This window comes from Phalangium opilio, unplaced genomic scaffold (genome assembly GCF_054372755.1).
Source record: "Phalangium opilio isolate 3A_F unplaced genomic scaffold, DU_Popi_V2 ptg000082l_1, whole genome shotgun sequence".
In the NCBI taxonomy this organism is placed as follows: domain Eukaryota; kingdom Metazoa; phylum Arthropoda; class Arachnida; order Opiliones; family Phalangiidae; genus Phalangium; species Phalangium opilio.
This window is the reverse complement of record NW_028324189.1, coordinates 5,079,984-5,096,505: the sequence shown is the minus strand read 5'-3', so window position 1 is coordinate 5,096,505 and position 16,522 is coordinate 5,079,984. Positions and strand designations below refer to the sequence as shown.

General features: G+C 36.3%; 7 protein-coding genes across 10 annotated transcripts in view; 6 read left to right on the top strand and 1 right to left on the bottom strand.

Moving 5' to 3' along the window:
• Positions 1-180: 180 nt before the first annotated feature.
• LOC149651113 (PI-PLC X domain-containing protein 1-like) lies at positions 181-2,830 on the top strand. 2 transcript variants are annotated; one of them, XM_089847908.1, is made up of 3 exons: positions 181-337; positions 400-517; positions 594-2,830. In XM_089847908.1, the coding sequence occupies exons 2-3, from the start codon at positions 400-402 to the stop codon at positions 1,928-1,930; spliced, it is 1,455 nt and encodes a 484-aa protein (XP_089704034.1). In that variant the 5' UTR covers positions 181-337; the 3' UTR covers positions 1,931-2,830. The 2 variants fall into 2 exon arrangements, with proteins under 2 accessions (XP_089704034.1, XP_089704035.1); XM_089847909.1 differs by having other exon boundaries at positions 198-316.
• LOC149651112 (techylectin-5B-like) lies at positions 2,757-4,020 on the top strand. Its single transcript, XM_089847912.1, has 4 exons — positions 2,757-3,024; positions 3,091-3,299; positions 3,392-3,497; positions 3,569-4,020. The coding sequence occupies exons 1-4, from the start codon at positions 2,757-2,759 to the stop codon at positions 3,973-3,975; spliced, it is 990 nt and encodes a 329-aa protein (XP_089704038.1). The 3' UTR covers positions 3,976-4,020.
• On the top strand, positions 4,014-6,357 carry LOC149651111 (uncharacterized). The gene is made up of 4 exons (XM_089847911.1): positions 4,014-5,128; positions 5,211-5,319; positions 5,801-5,965; positions 6,037-6,357. The coding sequence occupies exons 1-4, from the start codon at positions 4,250-4,252 to the stop codon at positions 6,285-6,287; spliced, it is 1,404 nt and encodes a 467-aa protein (XP_089704037.1). The 5' UTR covers positions 4,014-4,249; the 3' UTR covers positions 6,288-6,357.
• Positions 6,358-6,953: 596 nt separating this feature from the next.
• LOC149651110 (techylectin-5B-like) lies at positions 6,954-8,190 on the top strand. The gene is made up of 4 exons (XM_089847205.1): positions 6,954-7,230; positions 7,295-7,503; positions 7,602-7,707; positions 7,771-8,190. Exons 1-4 carry the CDS (start codon positions 6,954-6,956, stop codon positions 8,181-8,183), a joined length of 1,005 nt encoding a protein of 334 aa, XP_089703331.1. The 3' UTR covers positions 8,184-8,190.
• A 975-nt stretch (positions 8,191-9,165) lies between these two features.
• Positions 9,166-10,459, top strand: LOC149651109 (techylectin-5B-like). The gene is made up of 4 exons (XM_089847089.1): positions 9,166-9,464; positions 9,529-9,737; positions 9,836-9,941; positions 9,999-10,459. Exons 1-4 carry the CDS (start codon positions 9,188-9,190, stop codon positions 10,409-10,411), a joined length of 1,005 nt encoding a protein of 334 aa, XP_089703215.1. The 5' UTR covers positions 9,166-9,187; the 3' UTR covers positions 10,412-10,459.
• Positions 10,460-11,769: 1,310 nt separating this feature from the next.
• Positions 11,770-15,311, top strand: GXIVsPLA2 (phospholipase A2 group XII). 2 transcript variants are annotated; one of them, XM_089847903.1, is made up of 4 exons: positions 11,770-12,489; positions 13,716-13,783; positions 13,853-14,024; positions 14,806-15,311. In XM_089847903.1, the coding sequence occupies exons 1-4, from the start codon at positions 12,261-12,263 to the stop codon at positions 14,913-14,915; spliced, it is 579 nt and encodes a 192-aa protein (XP_089704029.1). In that variant the 5' UTR covers positions 11,770-12,260; the 3' UTR covers positions 14,916-15,311. The 2 variants fall into 2 exon arrangements, with proteins under 2 accessions (XP_089704029.1, XP_089704030.1); XM_089847904.1 differs by lacking the exon at positions 11,770-12,489 and adding an exon at positions 13,346-13,397.
• The window catches only part of LOC149651103 (DNA polymerase beta-like), a 61,784-nt gene continuing 60,389 nt past the window's right edge, over positions 15,128-16,522 (bottom strand). For both annotated transcript variants that reach the window (XM_089847901.1, XM_089847902.1), the window contains 4 exons: positions 16,276-16,362; positions 16,163-16,212; positions 15,943-16,082; positions 15,128-15,417 (listed from right to left, as the gene is read on the bottom strand). In XM_089847901.1, the coding sequence (XP_089704027.1) occupies positions 15,323-15,417; positions 15,943-16,082; positions 16,163-16,212; positions 16,276-16,362 (372 nt within the window). In that variant the 3' untranslated portion in view covers positions 15,128-15,322. The remainder of the gene's footprint in view (positions 15,418-15,942; positions 16,083-16,162; positions 16,213-16,275; positions 16,363-16,522) is intronic.

Here is a 16,522-nt window from a genome sequence, read left to right as displayed (position 1 = left end):
TATAGTTGTATGTATTCATGTTATCACTGTTTTCTTTTAAACGCAAAATTCCAAGTACTAAATACATATTAGTTTAATTATATGTAGTTATCATTGATCTACAAGTTAAAACAGAAGCATAGAGAAGTTGAAAAACCAAAACTCCAAGTGGAATTCTTTGACAAAGTTCATAGACTGTTTATACTGGCTGTATCTGGTTCTATTTTGCCCACTTATGTTTGTGCTTAAACAAGTAAATATTGGAATTTGACTGCCAGTGGATATTGATATGCATATATGTATAGTTAACAACGTTTTAAGTACAGTCTTTTAAGAGGTTTGAACGAGAACGGTTACGGTAACATTTTGGGATATTCTTAGCTTTAGAAAATTGTTAATTGGATCTAAATATTTTACCAGATGGCTACTACGAGGAGAATTGCATCCGCGGTTTTAATTTTTTTAACCTGCGCATCCTGGAACGCCTCAGTTTTCTCAGGCAGAATTCTGTGGGAACATGGAAAACCTCCGAACAAAGGTATATATATTGTTTCCTATTATTTACAATTACTATGTTAAGCTACAACCACGTTTAAATATACATAAACTTTCAGAAGTCTACTGCGGCGATGAAAAAAGTCCAGAAATATATTTCACAGTATGTTCCCTGGCAAGCGTGACAATAAAAGGAACTATTACGCAAAGATTGCTCGAACTGAACTGGTTTAACGTCATAAAAAAGGATGGTGACTTAGTGGCCATTTTCGACAGGGATCCAGGAGTTTCCATGCTACCTCCAGTTGACTCCGTTCAAGTCGATACTTTGAAAGACACAGTATTTCGATCCAAGGTCCAGTTTCCAGTCCAAAACTTCAATGGCAGCGTACTGACGTCCGAATGCCTAGGTTATTGGGGAGCGTACTTCAGAAAAAACATGGACGTCGTTGCCATGACTTGCGTTCGCACCAGACCTTTCTGGATGTCCGAAATTAAAGAGCACATCGCGGGTCTCAATATAACCAGTCTGATGATACCAGGCACTCACGATTCCGGAAGTTACCAAGCTTACAAAGGCTGGATAAGCGAGAATATCTTGACCAGGTTCACCTACGCTCAAGACGAGGACATTTTCACGCAGTTGTGTTTCGGAATTCGAAGCGTCGATCTGCGAATCGGTTACTACAAGGGAAGTGATGAAAAATTCTGGATAAACCACGATTTTATTCGTACACCAAACCCCTTGTCGAAAGTTATTGACGACGTCAAGAAGTTCCTGTCTTTGACCAAAGACGAAATTGTTATTTTAGACTTTCACAGATTCCCCGAAGGTTTCGAAGATAACACTGTCCACGTTTTGCTCATCGAAAGGTTAGTGAAAGAACTAGGACACGCCATGATTCCCAACACAATGGGCTACTCCGCTACTGTAGGTGAAATTTTGAATAGCGGTAAACGCGTCTTAGTGGCTTACAACAGCAAAGCTCGCGAAGGACACGAGCTCTTGTGGGAAGAAGTAAGCCAAAAATGGGGGGAAGAAAATAAAGTACCTCTTTTAAAGGAGTACTTTGAAAAGATCTTTTCAAAAGTCTTACCCAATAAATTGTGGGCGGCAATGGCGGAACTAACCCCGACCAATGCCGACGTCATCTTGAGACCCAAGCTAGGACTTAGATATTTTGCTGATCTTATTAACCGAAATGTTACAGAATGGTTTAGAGGGGAATGGGGTTATAAATCTAACATAATAGCGAGTGACTATTACTTGGGTAATAACATTATAGACACCGCCATTGAAATTAACAAAAGAAAAGGCGCCTGTAGCAAAAAGTTCAGTAACAATCGGGTTGTTACTAGTGTGGAAAAATTCTCAGCTAATTGGGAAGCTTCACCACTAATTAAACTAATTAGATCGAAATCATTGTCACCGGATCGGTATTCATACTCGCATTAACTGAATATTATCTCAAGTATGCTTAAATGATATCGTAATTAACGCTTTGAGTTTTTATTATAAATGAATTTCAATTTGTGTAATAAAACTTTTAGTAAACAAAGTTATTTGTTAATTATAATTTGTCAAAATGGGTTTAATTATTGGCATTGTGTAAAATTTAACTAATCTTTTCTATATCTCTAGATACAAAAAAAATTGAGATTAAAGTTAGCCTTAAATTTTCTTCATACAATAATTAATCAAGAATAAAAAATGTACTTTTCTAACTTTTTCAAAATACTAGTATTTTATACGCAAGTAGTCCGGTAATTAATTTTTATTAATTATAATTTTTCAAAATAATAAAATTATATGTAGTAAAATGTAAAGCTGGTTTGGTACAAATGAAATTAAATATACAGAGGAAACTTATTGACGACATTTCTGAATTAAGAGAAATCTAATATACATTCTTATTACCAGTACATAAATTAAGTTCCTCTTTACAATCAATATAAAGCATCGGGTCTAATGAAGATCAAATGTTCCTTTTCTAAGAACTATCATCAAAACTTGAGCGTCAATTAGATAGAAAAGTTATAATTTACGATTACGCAAAAAATACGCAATCGTAAATTATAAGCTACGTGTGAAACCGCACAGAGATGAAACATGGTGCGAATTTGATCCCATACCAAACCAACCACAAATCATCAGGACTAAAGCTACGTTTGGTTATTACATAACAACACGTAGATTAAAACCGTAATTGGATATAAGATACTAAAGAGCTCAGCTAAAGTTTTAGTAATATAATTAGAGGCGAAACGTCAATCGAATAAGAATGAGACATTTAATGGGAAATTGGGTGATATTTCTAATTTCAGTGTCGTTTTTAATAAAGCCACATTGTCAAAACGAAGTAGTTTTAAATGTTGAAAATACTAATGAAACCGAGAAATTTAAAAATACTTTAGTAGAATTTGTTCAAGATGCCAAAACGTGTGGTTACGTTTCATCGCTAAAAGGAAGTTTGGAATCGACGGAAAGCGCCATACTGTTTATGCAAGATTTTCTTCATAATGCAAAGTATAATTTAGGAGAATTAGAGCGTAAGTAAAAGCCATTCAACGATTAATAATTAATAAAAGGTATTTAATGTTGCAATATCTTTATAGATCTAGCTTGCGAGCCAGGTATGATACGAAGCGGCGGTACAGACCCATATAAATCGAAATCAGAATGCACTTCGATGGTATCAAACTGTTACGAAATTAAGAATAAACTACAATTCAGTGCAAGTGGTGTCTATCGCGTTTGGCCACGTTATCTGAACAGATCTATTAACGTATTTTGCGACATGGAAACGACAACTGGGGGATGGACAGTAAGTGTGATTAACGAGTGTGCCATTTAAATGTCCCCGTAGAACAAAACTGTGAAACATTTGAAACCAATGATTTTTGCTCGTCATAACAGGTAATTCAAAGACGAACTGATATGGGAGGTGAGCAGGAAAATTTCTACAGAAGTTGGAATGATTACAGAGATGGATTTGGTGACATAAAGAATGAATTCTGGTTAGGTGAGTTGAACTGAGGAAGACGAGTAAAGTGAGAGAAACGTTTCAGTGATTCAATAATCACTACTTTACAGGTAATGATGCAATATTTGCTTTGTCAAATGAACGTGAAATGGTTTTGAGAGTGGACATGGAAGATTTTGAGGGAACAAAAAGATACGCTCTTTACAACATCTTTCGCGTTGCACCTGAATTAGAAAATTACAAACTTAAAGTTGGAGGCTATGAAGGAGACGCTGGTGATTCATTCGCTTCCCATAGTGATCATATATTCCACACCTACGACAGAACCAACACAGAATGCGTCCAAAAATTCAAAGGTGGTTGGTGGTATTATACTTGCCACACGGTTAACTTGAACGGACTTTACTTAAGAGGTAATCATACGAGCTTTGCCGATGGCGTCAACTGGTTAAAATTTAAAGGTTACAATTACTCTTTAAAAAAAGCGGAGATGAAAATTAGACCAAAACTAGTGTAAATTTACGAATTTTACGAAATAAAACTTCTACGTTAACCAAAACAATGTGCAATATATTTGAAAACTTGATACGATTTTTGTTTTGCGAATAAATTACCAGTGTCTACAGATGAAATTACAGGCTTTATTTATTAAGGTATTAATAGCCAAAACTAATCGTGTTGAAATTTATGGGTTTCAGAAAAATAATATCTTAAAACACAGCTTAGCAAATTACTGTATTAAACTGCAGGGTATAAAATGAGCTACGCACTAGACGTCAGCTTGGTTCGTGATGTGGAAGGCAAGAATTAACCAAGTCTTCTTTATCGCAACTCTGCTTTTGGGGGAGTTTAAATTACACGCGTCACAAGAAGTTGACTATGATTTCGAAAACGACGTTCTGTATGACGATTATGACCTACCGGAAGACGCGAACGATGGGAACGATGGAAAACTGACCGTACCTCACCAATGGGTTCTTTACAACGTTACTAGGATTGATAAAAGCGATACTTCCAAAGATATTGAATGGAATCGCGCCAGAGAAATATCGAAAGACGATCGTAATTTAGAACGATTCGTTGTGAACCTGCGACTACCGGAAGACCCAAATAACAAGGGCGGGCCAGGAAATAAGCCGGGTGGGCCAGGAAATAAGCCGGGTGGGCCAGGAAATAAGCCGGGTGGGCCAGGAAATAAGCCGGGTGGGCCAGGAAATAAGCCGGGTGGGCCAGGAAATAAGCCGGGTGGGCCAGAAAATAAGCCGGGTGGGCCAGGAAATAAGCCGGGTGGGCCAGGAAATAAGCCGGGTGGGTCAGAAAATAAGCCGGGTGGGCCAAAAAATAAGCCGGGTGGGTCAGGAAATAAGCCGGGTGGGCCAAAAAATAAGCCGGGTGGGGCAAAAAATAAGCCGGATAAAGAGAAAGAGACACCAGGAACAGGAAAAAGTAATCCCTCCAAACCACCATCTCCAGACAAAATCTGCCCAAGTCGGAAAAAATTCTGCACATTGCCAAAAGAAAACCCTGCGAATCATTGCGCCAAAAACTGTAGAGATATTAAAAAAAAACTAGGTAGTCCTCCTTCCGGAATATATGAAGTTTGGCCTACTTTACTAAATCACGCTGTTATGATTTTCTGCGATATGGAAAGCTACAATGGAAGCTGGACTGTGAGTATTACTTAATTTATACACTTTTCATATTGAAGACTAATATTGCAAAGCAGGTTAAAACTAAGATTTAAATTATTAGCTTTTCCAAAGAAGGCACGAAAATGAAATCAACGAACCAGTAAATTTCAACACAACTTGGGAAAAATATCGAGTGGGTTTCGGGAAACTTGACGAATCTTTTTGGTTAGGTGAGTAACAATCGGACCAGTTCCCTCAATATAATAAATAACATCAGAAGGGGATAATAGAAGAAGGATGACACTCTGTATCCCCTTAATACTTTTGTTATGTCACATGAATCTTCCCAGGCTCACCCCTTTTTGTTTGCTCCCCTGCTCATCAAACTTCAGATGGGCATCGCATCGTGTTAGGGTGAATTATTATTCCATAACTGTTTCCTCAGCAATTAACCAACAAACCTTGATTGTCTTGACGTGGGACAAAAATCCACAAGCGCATGCGCCTTGGCAAATAGTTTAAGCGCCAAAAGAGTAATGATGAGGGAACTATTATATCGCGCATGTGATTCGGTTTAGTAACCTTGCTCCAAATGTAAAATGATGTTGGGAAGAATCATGTTACAAATTACAATTACCCCGCTTTGTGGATGGTACACTTCTCTCGAACAGAAGTATTATAAACTTTTGACAACATAAACTAAACACCCAGGAAACGACGCCATTTTCGCGCTAACAAACGAAACTCCCATGAGGTTGAGAATAAACACGCACGACTTTGACGGAGGGATTAAGTTCGCGGACTATGATGAGTTCAGGATATCGTCGAAAACAGACAATTTCAAACTAACCGTTGGTAAATACACTGGTGACGCCGGTATGTTCATTTATGCTTTTAATATCACTTATGAGTTTCTATTTCAAATGGCAATGAAAATAACTTTTCAGGTGACGCTTTGAAAAACCATAATGGAAAACCATTTAGCACATTTGACGAAAACCACACTTATTGCAATGACAAATATAAAGGGGGTTGGTGGTTTGGCAATAGTTGGTTATTTTGTCACAATATTAATTTGAACGGTCCATATCTTGGACCAGGTCAAATTCCATACGCTGATGGGATCAGTTGGCAACACCATTCAGGGTATCATCGCTCATTAAAAAAATCAGAGATGAAATTTACCCCAGTAACTTAATCAATGACCTCACTTATTTTTGATAATGTATTTAGTCGTGATTTTGACTTGAATAAAATTTGAGGAATTACTTTTCTTTGTACTATTTCTAAATGTTACTTGTCTAAGGCAATTTTTGTGAGTGGAACTATGTTATCTCGCGACTTAATACACAAAATTAGTAAAGCGGCTAACGACATTGGTCAAACATGGGTGGCCATTGAAAATTTAAAATTCCTTTTAAGAAATTTGATTGATAAAATAAGTGAAAATTTAAGAATGAATTTGTTTTATTTGTTTATATATATAGGAAAAACATACATGAAAATGTGCAGAAAACCTACTTCAGAAAAGTATAACCCTTTACATTATTTAGTGCTTAAGTTTATTGGATTTTTAGTTCATTTTAATTATCTCATATGAGTTTTTAATGGTGATGACCTTTACAGTTTTATTTTGTTTTATCGAATTAAAAGGTGCTATTACCTGGTTCTTAATCTCACCTCCAATAAACAATAGAGACAATAAACAACTAATTACTCTTATCTATGCTTCCCGGAATGAGTTAGGTGGTGAGAAAAATGCATAATCTTCATACGTTGTCATTTTGAAGTGGCCTGGCGTGTCTTACTAGCCTTAATTAAAATTATGACCGACGCGCAATTTACAGCGTTCAGTCGATAAAAAATGAGACCATTATTGGGGAAATCGTTTATATTTCTAATATTATTGTCGTCTTTAATAAAGCCACATAGGCAAGACGAAGTAGTTTTGAATGTTGAAAAGGTGGAAAATATTAACGAGACCGTGAAATTTAACACTACAATAGTCGAATTTGTTCAAGATGCCAAAACTTGTAGTTACGTATCAAGCCTGAAAGAAAGTTTGACATCGACGGAAAGCGTTGTACTACTTTTGAAAGATTTTCTTCAAAATGCAAAGGTTAAACTGGGAAAACTAGAGCGTAAGTAGGCGTCGTTACGTTAAACGATTGATTATGAAGTATTTTATGTTAAATGTATTTATAGATCTGGCTTGCGAGTCTCCGGCGAAACAAAAAAGTAAAATAGAGATCGAAAAATTGAAATCAGAATGCGCTTCGATGGTATCAAACTGTTATGAAATTAAGGAAAAACTAAAATTCAGTGCAAGTGGTGTCTATCGCGTTTGGCCACGTTATCTGAACAGATCTATTGACGTGTATTGCGACATGGAGACGACAACTGGAGGATGGACAGTAAGTGCGATTGAAGAGTGTGACATTTAAAATGTCCCGTAACAAAACTTTGAAACATTTGAAACCATCAAACCAATGATTTTTGCTGGTTTTAACAGGTGATCCAAAGACGAACCGATTTGGCAGGCGAGCAGGAAAATTTCTACAGAAGTTGGAATGACTATAGAGAGGGATTTGGTGACATAAAGAAAGAATTCTGGTTAGGTGCGTTGAACTGATGTGAAGTGAGGGGAAAGTTGCAGTTATATAATAATCACTACTTTACAGGTAATGACGCAATATTTGCTTTGTCAAACGAACGAGCCATGGTTTTGAGAGTGGACATGGAAGATTTTGAGGGAACCAAAAGATACGCTCTTTACAACATCTTTCGCGTTGCACCTGAATTAGAAAATTACAAACTTAAAATTGAAGGTTACGAAGGAGATGCTGGCGATTCATTTGGTGGTCATAATAACTTCATATTCCACACCTACGACCACGACAGAACCAGCGCATTGTGCGTGCAAAAATATAAAGGAGGTTGGTGGTATGACAAATGCCACAGAGTTAACTTAAACGGCCTTTACTTAAGAGGTAATCATACGAGCTACGCCGATGGAGTAAACTGGTACGACTTTAAAGGGTATCATTACTCTTTAAAAGAAGTGGAGATGAAAGTTAGACCGAAATTACTGTAAGGTTTAGGTCTTGCAAACGAAACAAAACTTATATAATGTAAATGTACAGTACTGTTGGTGTTGGGTCAAAGAGCGCAACAATACGCAATATGTTTTAAAACTGGATATGAATTTTTGGAAAATAAACTCTTAGTGTATACATACTAAACTTTACGAGCTTTTTATTATGGCAATAATAATTAGTCTCATAATATCGTAATTCAAGGTTTTCAGAACAATATTTTTAAATTCAGTATCAGGTACCAATTGTCTCTATTCAAATAAATAGATATAGTTCAGCAGGGTATGAAACGAGTTACGATCTCAAATAAGGTAAAAATATTTTCGAAAAGTCTGCAACAGCCAAATAATAATTTTTCATTGATGGTTTAAACATTTTTTTAAAGATCAGAAACTAATCTATAAAATCAATTGGGTTTCCCGGACTAATCAAATTTTAAATATATGTACTTATTGAAATAAAATCGATTCCTAGTTGGCTAAAATATAGGAGTTATCATTAATTATAGGATAATATAGGAAGGACTTAAACATAGTCATTAGGTCATCCTGCTAATTTTAAACGCATTATAAGTATGGACATCTCCCTTTGGACAGCGTGAGCTATAAGGGCAGTATTCAACCTGCCAGATTTTCCGAAAACTAAAAGGCAGTTGGCTAGGGGGAAATTTGTGAAAAAAATAAAACCTCTTAAGGTAGCTTCGCGCCGTCCATTTCAAATGTCCTGCCGAGCTACCGAGCCACGACGGTTTAGTCATGGCTTATTCATTTGGTACGCTTTCCTTAATCTCACCTCCTTGAAACCATTCTTAGAGACTATAGAATTCTAATTAATCTAATCTATGCTTCCCGAAATTAGTTAAGTGGCGAGAACAACGCCAAATCTTCATAAGATGCTATCTTAAAGTGGCTTGGCCTGTCTTGTAAGCCTTCATTAAGGTTGTGAATATCATTTTATAAAAATTCTGCCCAAAGAGCAATTCATAGCTTTCAGTCGATAAAGAATGAGGCCATTACTGGAGAAATCGTTCATATTTTTAATATTATTGTCGTCTTTAATAAAGCCACATAGGCAAGACGAAGTAGTTTTGAATGTTGAAAAGGTGGAAAATGTTAACGAAACCGTGGAATTTAACACTACAATAGTGGAATTTGTTCAAGATGCCAAAACTTGTAGTTACGTATCAACCCTGAAAGAAAGTTTGAAATCGACGGAAAGCGTCGTACTACTTTTGAAAGATTTCCTTCAAAATGCAAAGGTTAAACTAGGAGAACTAGAGCGTAAGTAGACGTCGTTACATTAAACGACTGATTAAGAAACATTTCATGTTAAATGTATTTATAGATCTGGCTTGCGAGTCTCCGGCGAAACAAAAAAGTAAAATAGAGATCGATAAATCGAAATCAGAATGCGCTTCGGTGGTATCAAACTGTTACGAAATTAAGGAAAAACTAAACTTTCGTGTAAGTGGAGTTTATCGCGTTTGGCCACGTTATCTGAACAGATCTATTGACGTGTATTGCGACATGGAGACGACAACTGGAGGATGGACAGTAAGTGCGATTGAATAGTGTGACATTTAAAATGTCCCGTAACAAAACTTTGAAACATTTGAAACCATCAAACCAATGATTTTTGCTGGTCATAACAGGTGATCCAAAGACGAACCGATTTGGCAGGCGAGCAGGAAAATTTCTACAGAAGTTGGAATGACTATAGAGATGGATTTGGTGACATAAAGAAAGAATTCTGGTTAGGTGCGTTGAACTGATGTGAAGTGAGGGGAAAGTTGCAGTTATGTCACTACTTTACAGGTAATGACGCAATATTTGCTTTGTCAAACGAACGAGCCATGGTTTTGAGAGTGGACATGGAAGATTTTGAGGGAACCAAAAGATACGCTCTTTACAACATCTTTCGAATTGGTCCTGAATTAGAAAATTACAGACTTAAAATTGAAGGTTACGAAGGAGATGCTGGCGATTCATTTGGTACCCATAATAACCAAATATTCCACACCTACGACCACGACAGAACCAGCGCAGGGTGCGTGCAAAAATTTAAAGGAGGTTGGTGGTATAACGAATGCCACAGAGTTAACTTAAACGGCCTTTACTTAAGAGGTAAACATGTAAGCTTCGCCGATGGAGTAAACTGGTACGACTTTAAAACTCATTATTACTCTTTAAAAGAAGTGGAGATGAAAGTTAGACCGAAATTAATGTAATGTTTAATCAAAGTGAAAACATATTTCTTTATTGAAATAAAAACTATTTCTATGGAGCTAAATATAGGAGTTATAATTCAATTATAGGATAATGTAGGAAGGGCTTGAACATGGTCACTCTGCTAAACTCGGGACTATTAAATTCTGCTAATTTTCAACGCATAAAACTTTGACTTAGAAATAGCACACGTCCACTGGTCAAAAACCAGTTTATTAATTGCTTGGACTAGTTTTTTAATTCAAAAAGTGGGGGTTACTGGTCCTCGGGACCAGTTTATTAATTGCAAATCTATAGGAGAACAAAGGCTGGGACCACTCCGGAGACCAGTTTATTATTTAGAACACTAGGGGGGTCACTGGTCCCAAGGACTAGTTTAAAAATTATCCTTATTTCTAAGTCTGGTCCGGACCCTACCCTTAGTCTCGCGGAAACTAGCGTCGTATTAAAACTGGCGGATTTCCCGAGAACTAAAAGGCAGACAGGCTAGCGGGGGAGTTTGTGAAAACGTTTAGGAGAATCGCTTTAAAATCTATTAATAAAGTTTTGCGCGGTCCTCTTCAAATGCCCATGTCGAGCTACGACGGTTTTTAGAGTACACAGTCAATTTTATAAATATCAATCATGGCTTACTCATTCGGTACGCTTTCAGTGATGTAATGTACGAAACCTCCTCTTTCAAAACGACTTTCGTCGATAATTAAAAATATAACAACTGAACGTACGATTTGATCGAGGAGGCTCTCGTCCCATAAGTGTAGACATTCAAACCCCATGGCGCTCGAAATTAAGCAATTGCGGGGCCGCTATAGAATGTCCACGAAACGAGAAGCCATTGTCAGGGCTAGAAAGCCCCGACAGACGAAGTAAGCGTTATTTGTTCCAACTGAGGACGTGTTTCCATAGTACGGCCATTACGACCGACGAAAAACGCCCGAATAACTATTTTACAAGCGCTTACATTCTATATAGTCTCTCAAGGACGTTATCGGTTACCATAGCGACTTTTAATTGAACATGCGTGAGGTCTTCTATTGCGAGAAACGTTGCAAGCCTCATACGCCTACATACTCGTGATATCAGTCGAAAAGGCAGATCTATTGTCTCTCTTGAAAATATCATAGGTTAGATATCGCTCAAAGTCATCACTGTGCAGCGCTAAGAAAGGCTACACGACCCTCAATTTCCCCCTATCTTAGCTATAGGTTCAAGAGATATGTTCCATAAGTTTGACTACGGTTGCTCAAAGCTTCTGATGAGGGATGAAGTGACGTAGGTCATAGATTCTCGTATAGCGACGCCTGGTGGGGCGCTGTCAAAAGCTTAGTACAGACTGAATAGAAAGATGGGACTGCAAAACTGAGTGTAGTAAATTCTAGTGTCGTTCTCGAACTAGCTCTCAGTAAGTCTCTAGCATTACAAAGTATAGGTAGTGTCATACTTATGGAATATATCTTATATACTTATGGTAAAGGTATACACAAAACGCTAACGGAACCTCCCGCTTGTATAGAACTCAAGGTTATGTCGTTTGAAAAATTGAAAGGCTTAGAAAATATTATAGAATTTATTTTTGTCGAGCCTGATTCATATTTTTTCTTTCGCAAATTACACCGCATGCCCTTTCTAAATATAATATTTTCTCAGCTGGAGACTTGCCATTAAACACATAGTCGTTTAGTAATGTTAACACTATTTCAAGAACTGTTCACATATGGCGCTATAATATCACTCAATAACTCTTAGAATAATCAAGTTATTCAATCGTCTGCTAAATAAAGCTAGCAGACAAAATATTAAGGACATTAAAAGGTCTAAGCTAAGGCTTGGCCACACTAAATTCAATCAACAATGGAAAAATGGAGAATTATGAAGTTTTTTTGCGCGTTGTTTTTCGGAGCATTTTACTGCAAGACTCAATCAATTATCGCTAATATTCAAGATGGAATTAAAATGGCCACGGATTTTCTACAGGGAGTTTCTTACGGGTTGAAAAAACTAGATGTTAGTTTAAAAACAGCTCAAGATGTAGCTGATAAAGCCACAAAAGACGGGCCGTGTGAATACACTTGTTTAAAAGGTTCGTATAAAACTTTAATATGTCTTATCTAATAGAATATATCGGATGATTTCGCAAATAATCGCAATAGGTGAAGGTTAAATAATTTACTGCTAACGGTTTATTAGGTAGAAGTTAAATACCCCACCTCCTTCTTACCGCGTTAATCTCAATTAAAGCATGAGCAACTGCATGGAGCCAAAGGTTTACTACTCACCCCCCCCCCACAATTGTTATCACGTGACTATCGCCTACAGAATAGGAGAGATAAAGCTTGGGATTTTTATTTTTTTTTATAATATCTCTAATAGAAGAGCATAACTTGAAATAAACATTTAGGTAAAGTCTAGAGACTGCTTTCAACAATAAACCTTTTTCAACGTAAAAAAGGGGATAGGGAACCCTCAGTAACGGGACATACAAAGGGGTTGATACATTGCCGTCTCTGCTGCGCTCTGTCATGATACAAAATGGCTACAGCGCAGGCGCCAAAAAGCGAGAGGGAAGGCGAAATTTTACCCCTTGTCTTTCCCCCTTAATTTCATTGAAATGGTCTATAGAGTAATGTCAGTTCTACTATGGAAACGTCATACCATAGAGTAGTGTCGGTAGAGGGGGGAGTAGACTGTGTATCCCTCCCTCTAGGCGCGCCTTTGTAAGAGGGGATACTGTACGCGCCTGGTAGGGGGGATGACACTTAGCTAAGAGATAGAAGGGTATGACGTTTGCATACGTAGAACTGACATCTAGCTCTAGCTCAGTGTCATCCCCCCTACCAGGCGCGTACAGTATCCCCTCTTACAAAAGCGCGCCTAGAGGGAGGGATAAACAGTCTACTCCCCTCTCTACCGACACTACTCTATTGGGGAGTTTACTTATTGTAGCAAATAAAATGCCATGGTTTGGACTGTTTACATTTGTAATAAAGGGTAGATATTTGTTGTAAATTTCTATGGAAGACGTGTCAGATACGGTTTGAGAATTGGTAGGGCGATGGTAGCGCCAGTGTAATAATACCATAACCAAGGGGTAATTAACCAATTAACAAGTACTTATTATACTGTGGTTAATGAGAAAGTAGTGGCAATTTACACCTTAACAACTGTATACGTATTAATTATTATAATGGCGCCACAGCTGCCCTAGCAGTTCGGTCCCTTTCCTTTCGAGTAAAATTTCCCGGCGAGATAATTCTAAGTATATGTCACGTCTTTCAATGATTTACAACTAAAACCGTGGTCACCTAGGTGAAGTTATGAAAAAGAACAATTACTACAAACCTGTTCCAAATGGTTGTGGAAGCTATGGTGTCCAAGTAAGTCGGGTGACGGTTCATGATGAAGACATGAAGTGGTATAATAAATTCACTACGGGTTTTTAACAGTTAAGCGCTAGCGAATTACCCGTTTCCGAGATGGCCGATTGTTGTAACTACCACGACATTTGTTACGGTACGTGTTTCAACAAGAAAGACAAATGTGACGCGGACTTCGAAAAGTGCCTGGCAAAAACGTGTGAGAAGCAAAAGCGAAAACTGGGAAAAGACGGCTTCAAAAGTATGTATCAATGCGCCCCTTCAAAAATAGACCACACCAGCATGAACTTTGTATCAATGCGCCCCTTCAAAAATAGACCACACCAGTATGAACTTTGTATCAATGCGCCCCTTCAAAAATAGACCACACCAGTATGAACTTTGTATCAATGCGCCCCTTCAAAAATAGACCACACCAGTATGAACTTTGTATCAATGCGCCCCTTCAAAAATAGACCACACCAGTATGAACTTTGTATCAATGCGCCCCTTCAAAAATAGACCACACCAGTATGAACTTTGTATCAATGCGCCCCTTCAAAAATAGACCACACCAGTATGAACTTTGTATCAATGCGCCCCTTCAAAAATAGACCACACCAGTATGAACTTTGTATCAATGCGCCCCTTCAAAAATAGACCACACCAGTATGAACTTTGTATCAATGCGCCCCTTCAAAAATAGACCACACCAGCATGAACTTTGTATCAATACGCCCCTTCAAAAATAGACCACACCAGTATGAACTTTGTATCAATACGCCCCTTCAAAAATAGACCACACCAGTATGAACTTTGTATCAATACGCCCCTTCAAAAATAGACCACACCAGCATGAACTTTGTACCTCAGTATGTTTTTGGCGACGGTGCGCAGTGACCTTTAGCGCAACAGTTCATCTACTCACCCCCCCCCCCCCACCCCCCCAGCGGAACCCTGCAACGTTTTTTCATCCCCTGTGGACCATTTCATTGGATTTCAATACAATTTTTTTTTAATTCTTTGCTTTGTGTCAACTTTAGATTGCCAAGTGACATCAAAACTTCTTCACCTAAGTACCAGCGCATTGGGATGTAAAGCATATGTAGACGCTCAAAAAGAGGCGTGTCAATGTGTCAAAGTTGAACTATAACAATTAACATTTGAAAAACAGAGTAAATATAAATCAAGTAATAGTTACTTGATCTATATTTACTCATGGACTAGTCATAGATTCTGTGATTACGTCATTGTTACGCGTCACGTATTGCTTAGCTTAACTAAGCAGTGCAGCTATTTTGGTTTTCCCTTATAACTTTGTACGCCCAATAATAATAATAATAATAATAATAAGAGTCTCAATGATCTATTTTTCGAAATGCTTTTATATTTGGTTTCATAGACTTAACAAACAATGTAGTTAATGTTTTTGTAATGTTGCTACAGTTACACACGCTTAAATTTTGAAAAAACATAAAATGCTGACTCATGTTTATAGTAAATTTTTGTACAGAAAGTAATAATAAAAAGAAATGCTTTGTTACAAAGAAAGTTCGTTCGTTACATGCATCGTTCCTCAGGTTTTTTATAAGGATAATCAATATAATCAAAAATGTCCTCTTCGCAAGTGACAGGCAAACTTTCACCTGGTTTACCTGAAAATAAATAAATAAATAAATAAATAAATAAACAATTATAATTGTGAAAATTATAAGAAATTAATAAATAAACAATTATAATTGTGAAAATTATAGGAAATTAATAAATAAACAATTATAATTGTGAAAATTATAGGAAATTAATAAATAAATAATTATAATTGTGAAAATTATAGGAAATTAGTAAATAAATAATTATAATTGTGAAAATTATAGGAAATTAATAAATAAATAATTATAATTGTGAAAATTATAGGAAATTAATAAATAAATAAACAATTATAATTGCGAAAATTATAGGAAATTAATAAATAAACAATTATAATTGTGAAAATTATAGGAAATAATTAAATAAATAAACAATTATAATTGTGAAAATTATAGGAAATTAATAAATAAACAATTATAATTGTAAAAATTATAGGAAATAAATAAACAAACAATTATAATTGTGAAAATTATAGGAAATAAATAAACAAACAATTATAATTGTGAAAATTATAGAATTTCTTTTTAACTTACCAGTGCTACCAACAGGTCTTATGGTATACTCATTTAACGTGAACCCCTTTTCTAAGGCATGGGCTCGCATTGTCTTATTGAACATATCACTGCCAGTGAAATAAAGTACACCACAATAATATTGATCATGAGGAATTAATCTGTTTTAAATTAAATAAAATTAATTTAATTAGTTAAATCCAATAAAATAAATAAAAATAATAAAAATATAATAATTTACCTGATATCAATTCTTCTAAATGGGGCGTTTTCTTTAAGAATGCAGACACCCTGATAAGATAACATTATATTTAGAAATTATCATTAATTTTCCTAATATATGGGCGTATCTACCATGAATTTTGTTGCACCATGAGATATAGTATCAGTCACAAGACCTTCTGAATTTAACTTCTCAACAACTTTTGTGAGTAACTCTTGCTGTTATAAACAAAGTACAATAAATAAAACCAGGAATTTATATATTTAAAAAAGCAGGAATGAATAACAGTTACTTCAACCCATTTAATAAAATAAATAATCATTCCTGCTTCCTTAAAATAAATAAATTCCTGGTAAAACATAAAATTAAAATAACATA

Excerpts from the sequence above, each read along its gene's own strand:
- LOC149651113 (XM_089847908.1), top strand. The coding sequence starts at position 400 with ATGGCTACTACGAGGAGAATTGCATCCGCGGTTTTAATTTTTTTAACC. Across the intron at positions 518-593 it reads TGGAAAACCTCCGAACAAAG|AAGTCTACTGCGGCGATGAA; the intron begins GTATATATATTG and ends ATAAACTTTCAG.
- LOC149651112 (XM_089847912.1), top strand. The coding sequence starts at position 2,757 with ATGAGACATTTAATGGGAAATTGGGTGATATTTCTAATTTCAGTGTCG. Across the intron at positions 3,025-3,090 it reads TAATTTAGGAGAATTAGAGC|ATCTAGCTTGCGAGCCAGGT; the intron begins GTAAGTAAAAGC and ends ATATCTTTATAG. Across the intron at positions 3,300-3,391 it reads CGACAACTGGGGGATGGACA|GTAATTCAAAGACGAACTGA; the intron begins GTAAGTGTGATT and ends TCGTCATAACAG.
- LOC149651111 (XM_089847911.1), top strand. The coding sequence starts at position 4,250 with ATGTGGAAGGCAAGAATTAACCAAGTCTTCTTTATCGCAACTCTGCTT. Across the intron at positions 5,129-5,210 it reads GCTACAATGGAAGCTGGACT|CTTTTCCAAAGAAGGCACGA; the intron begins GTGAGTATTACT and ends TTAAATTATTAG. Across the intron at positions 5,966-6,036 it reads TAAATACACTGGTGACGCCG|GTGACGCTTTGAAAAACCAT; the intron begins GTATGTTCATTT and ends ATAACTTTTCAG.
- LOC149651110 (XM_089847205.1), top strand. The coding sequence starts at position 6,954 with ATGAGACCATTATTGGGGAAATCGTTTATATTTCTAATATTATTGTCG. Across the intron at positions 7,504-7,601 it reads CGACAACTGGAGGATGGACA|GTGATCCAAAGACGAACCGA; the intron begins GTAAGTGCGATT and ends TGGTTTTAACAG. Across the intron at positions 7,708-7,770 it reads AAAGAAAGAATTCTGGTTAG|GTAATGACGCAATATTTGCT; the intron begins GTGCGTTGAACT and ends ACTACTTTACAG.
- LOC149651109 (XM_089847089.1), top strand. The coding sequence starts at position 9,188 with ATGAGGCCATTACTGGAGAAATCGTTCATATTTTTAATATTATTGTCG. Across the intron at positions 9,465-9,528 it reads TAAACTAGGAGAACTAGAGC|ATCTGGCTTGCGAGTCTCCG; the intron begins GTAAGTAGACGT and ends ATGTATTTATAG. Across the intron at positions 9,738-9,835 it reads CGACAACTGGAGGATGGACA|GTGATCCAAAGACGAACCGA; the intron begins GTAAGTGCGATT and ends TGGTCATAACAG.
- GXIVsPLA2 (XM_089847903.1), top strand. The coding sequence starts at position 12,261 with ATGGAAAAATGGAGAATTATGAAGTTTTTTTGCGCGTTGTTTTTCGGA. Across the intron at positions 12,490-13,715 it reads TGAATACACTTGTTTAAAAG|GTGAAGTTATGAAAAAGAAC; the intron begins GTTCGTATAAAA and ends GTGGTCACCTAG. Across the intron at positions 13,784-13,852 it reads GTGGAAGCTATGGTGTCCAA|TTAAGCGCTAGCGAATTACC; the intron begins GTAAGTCGGGTG and ends GGTTTTTAACAG.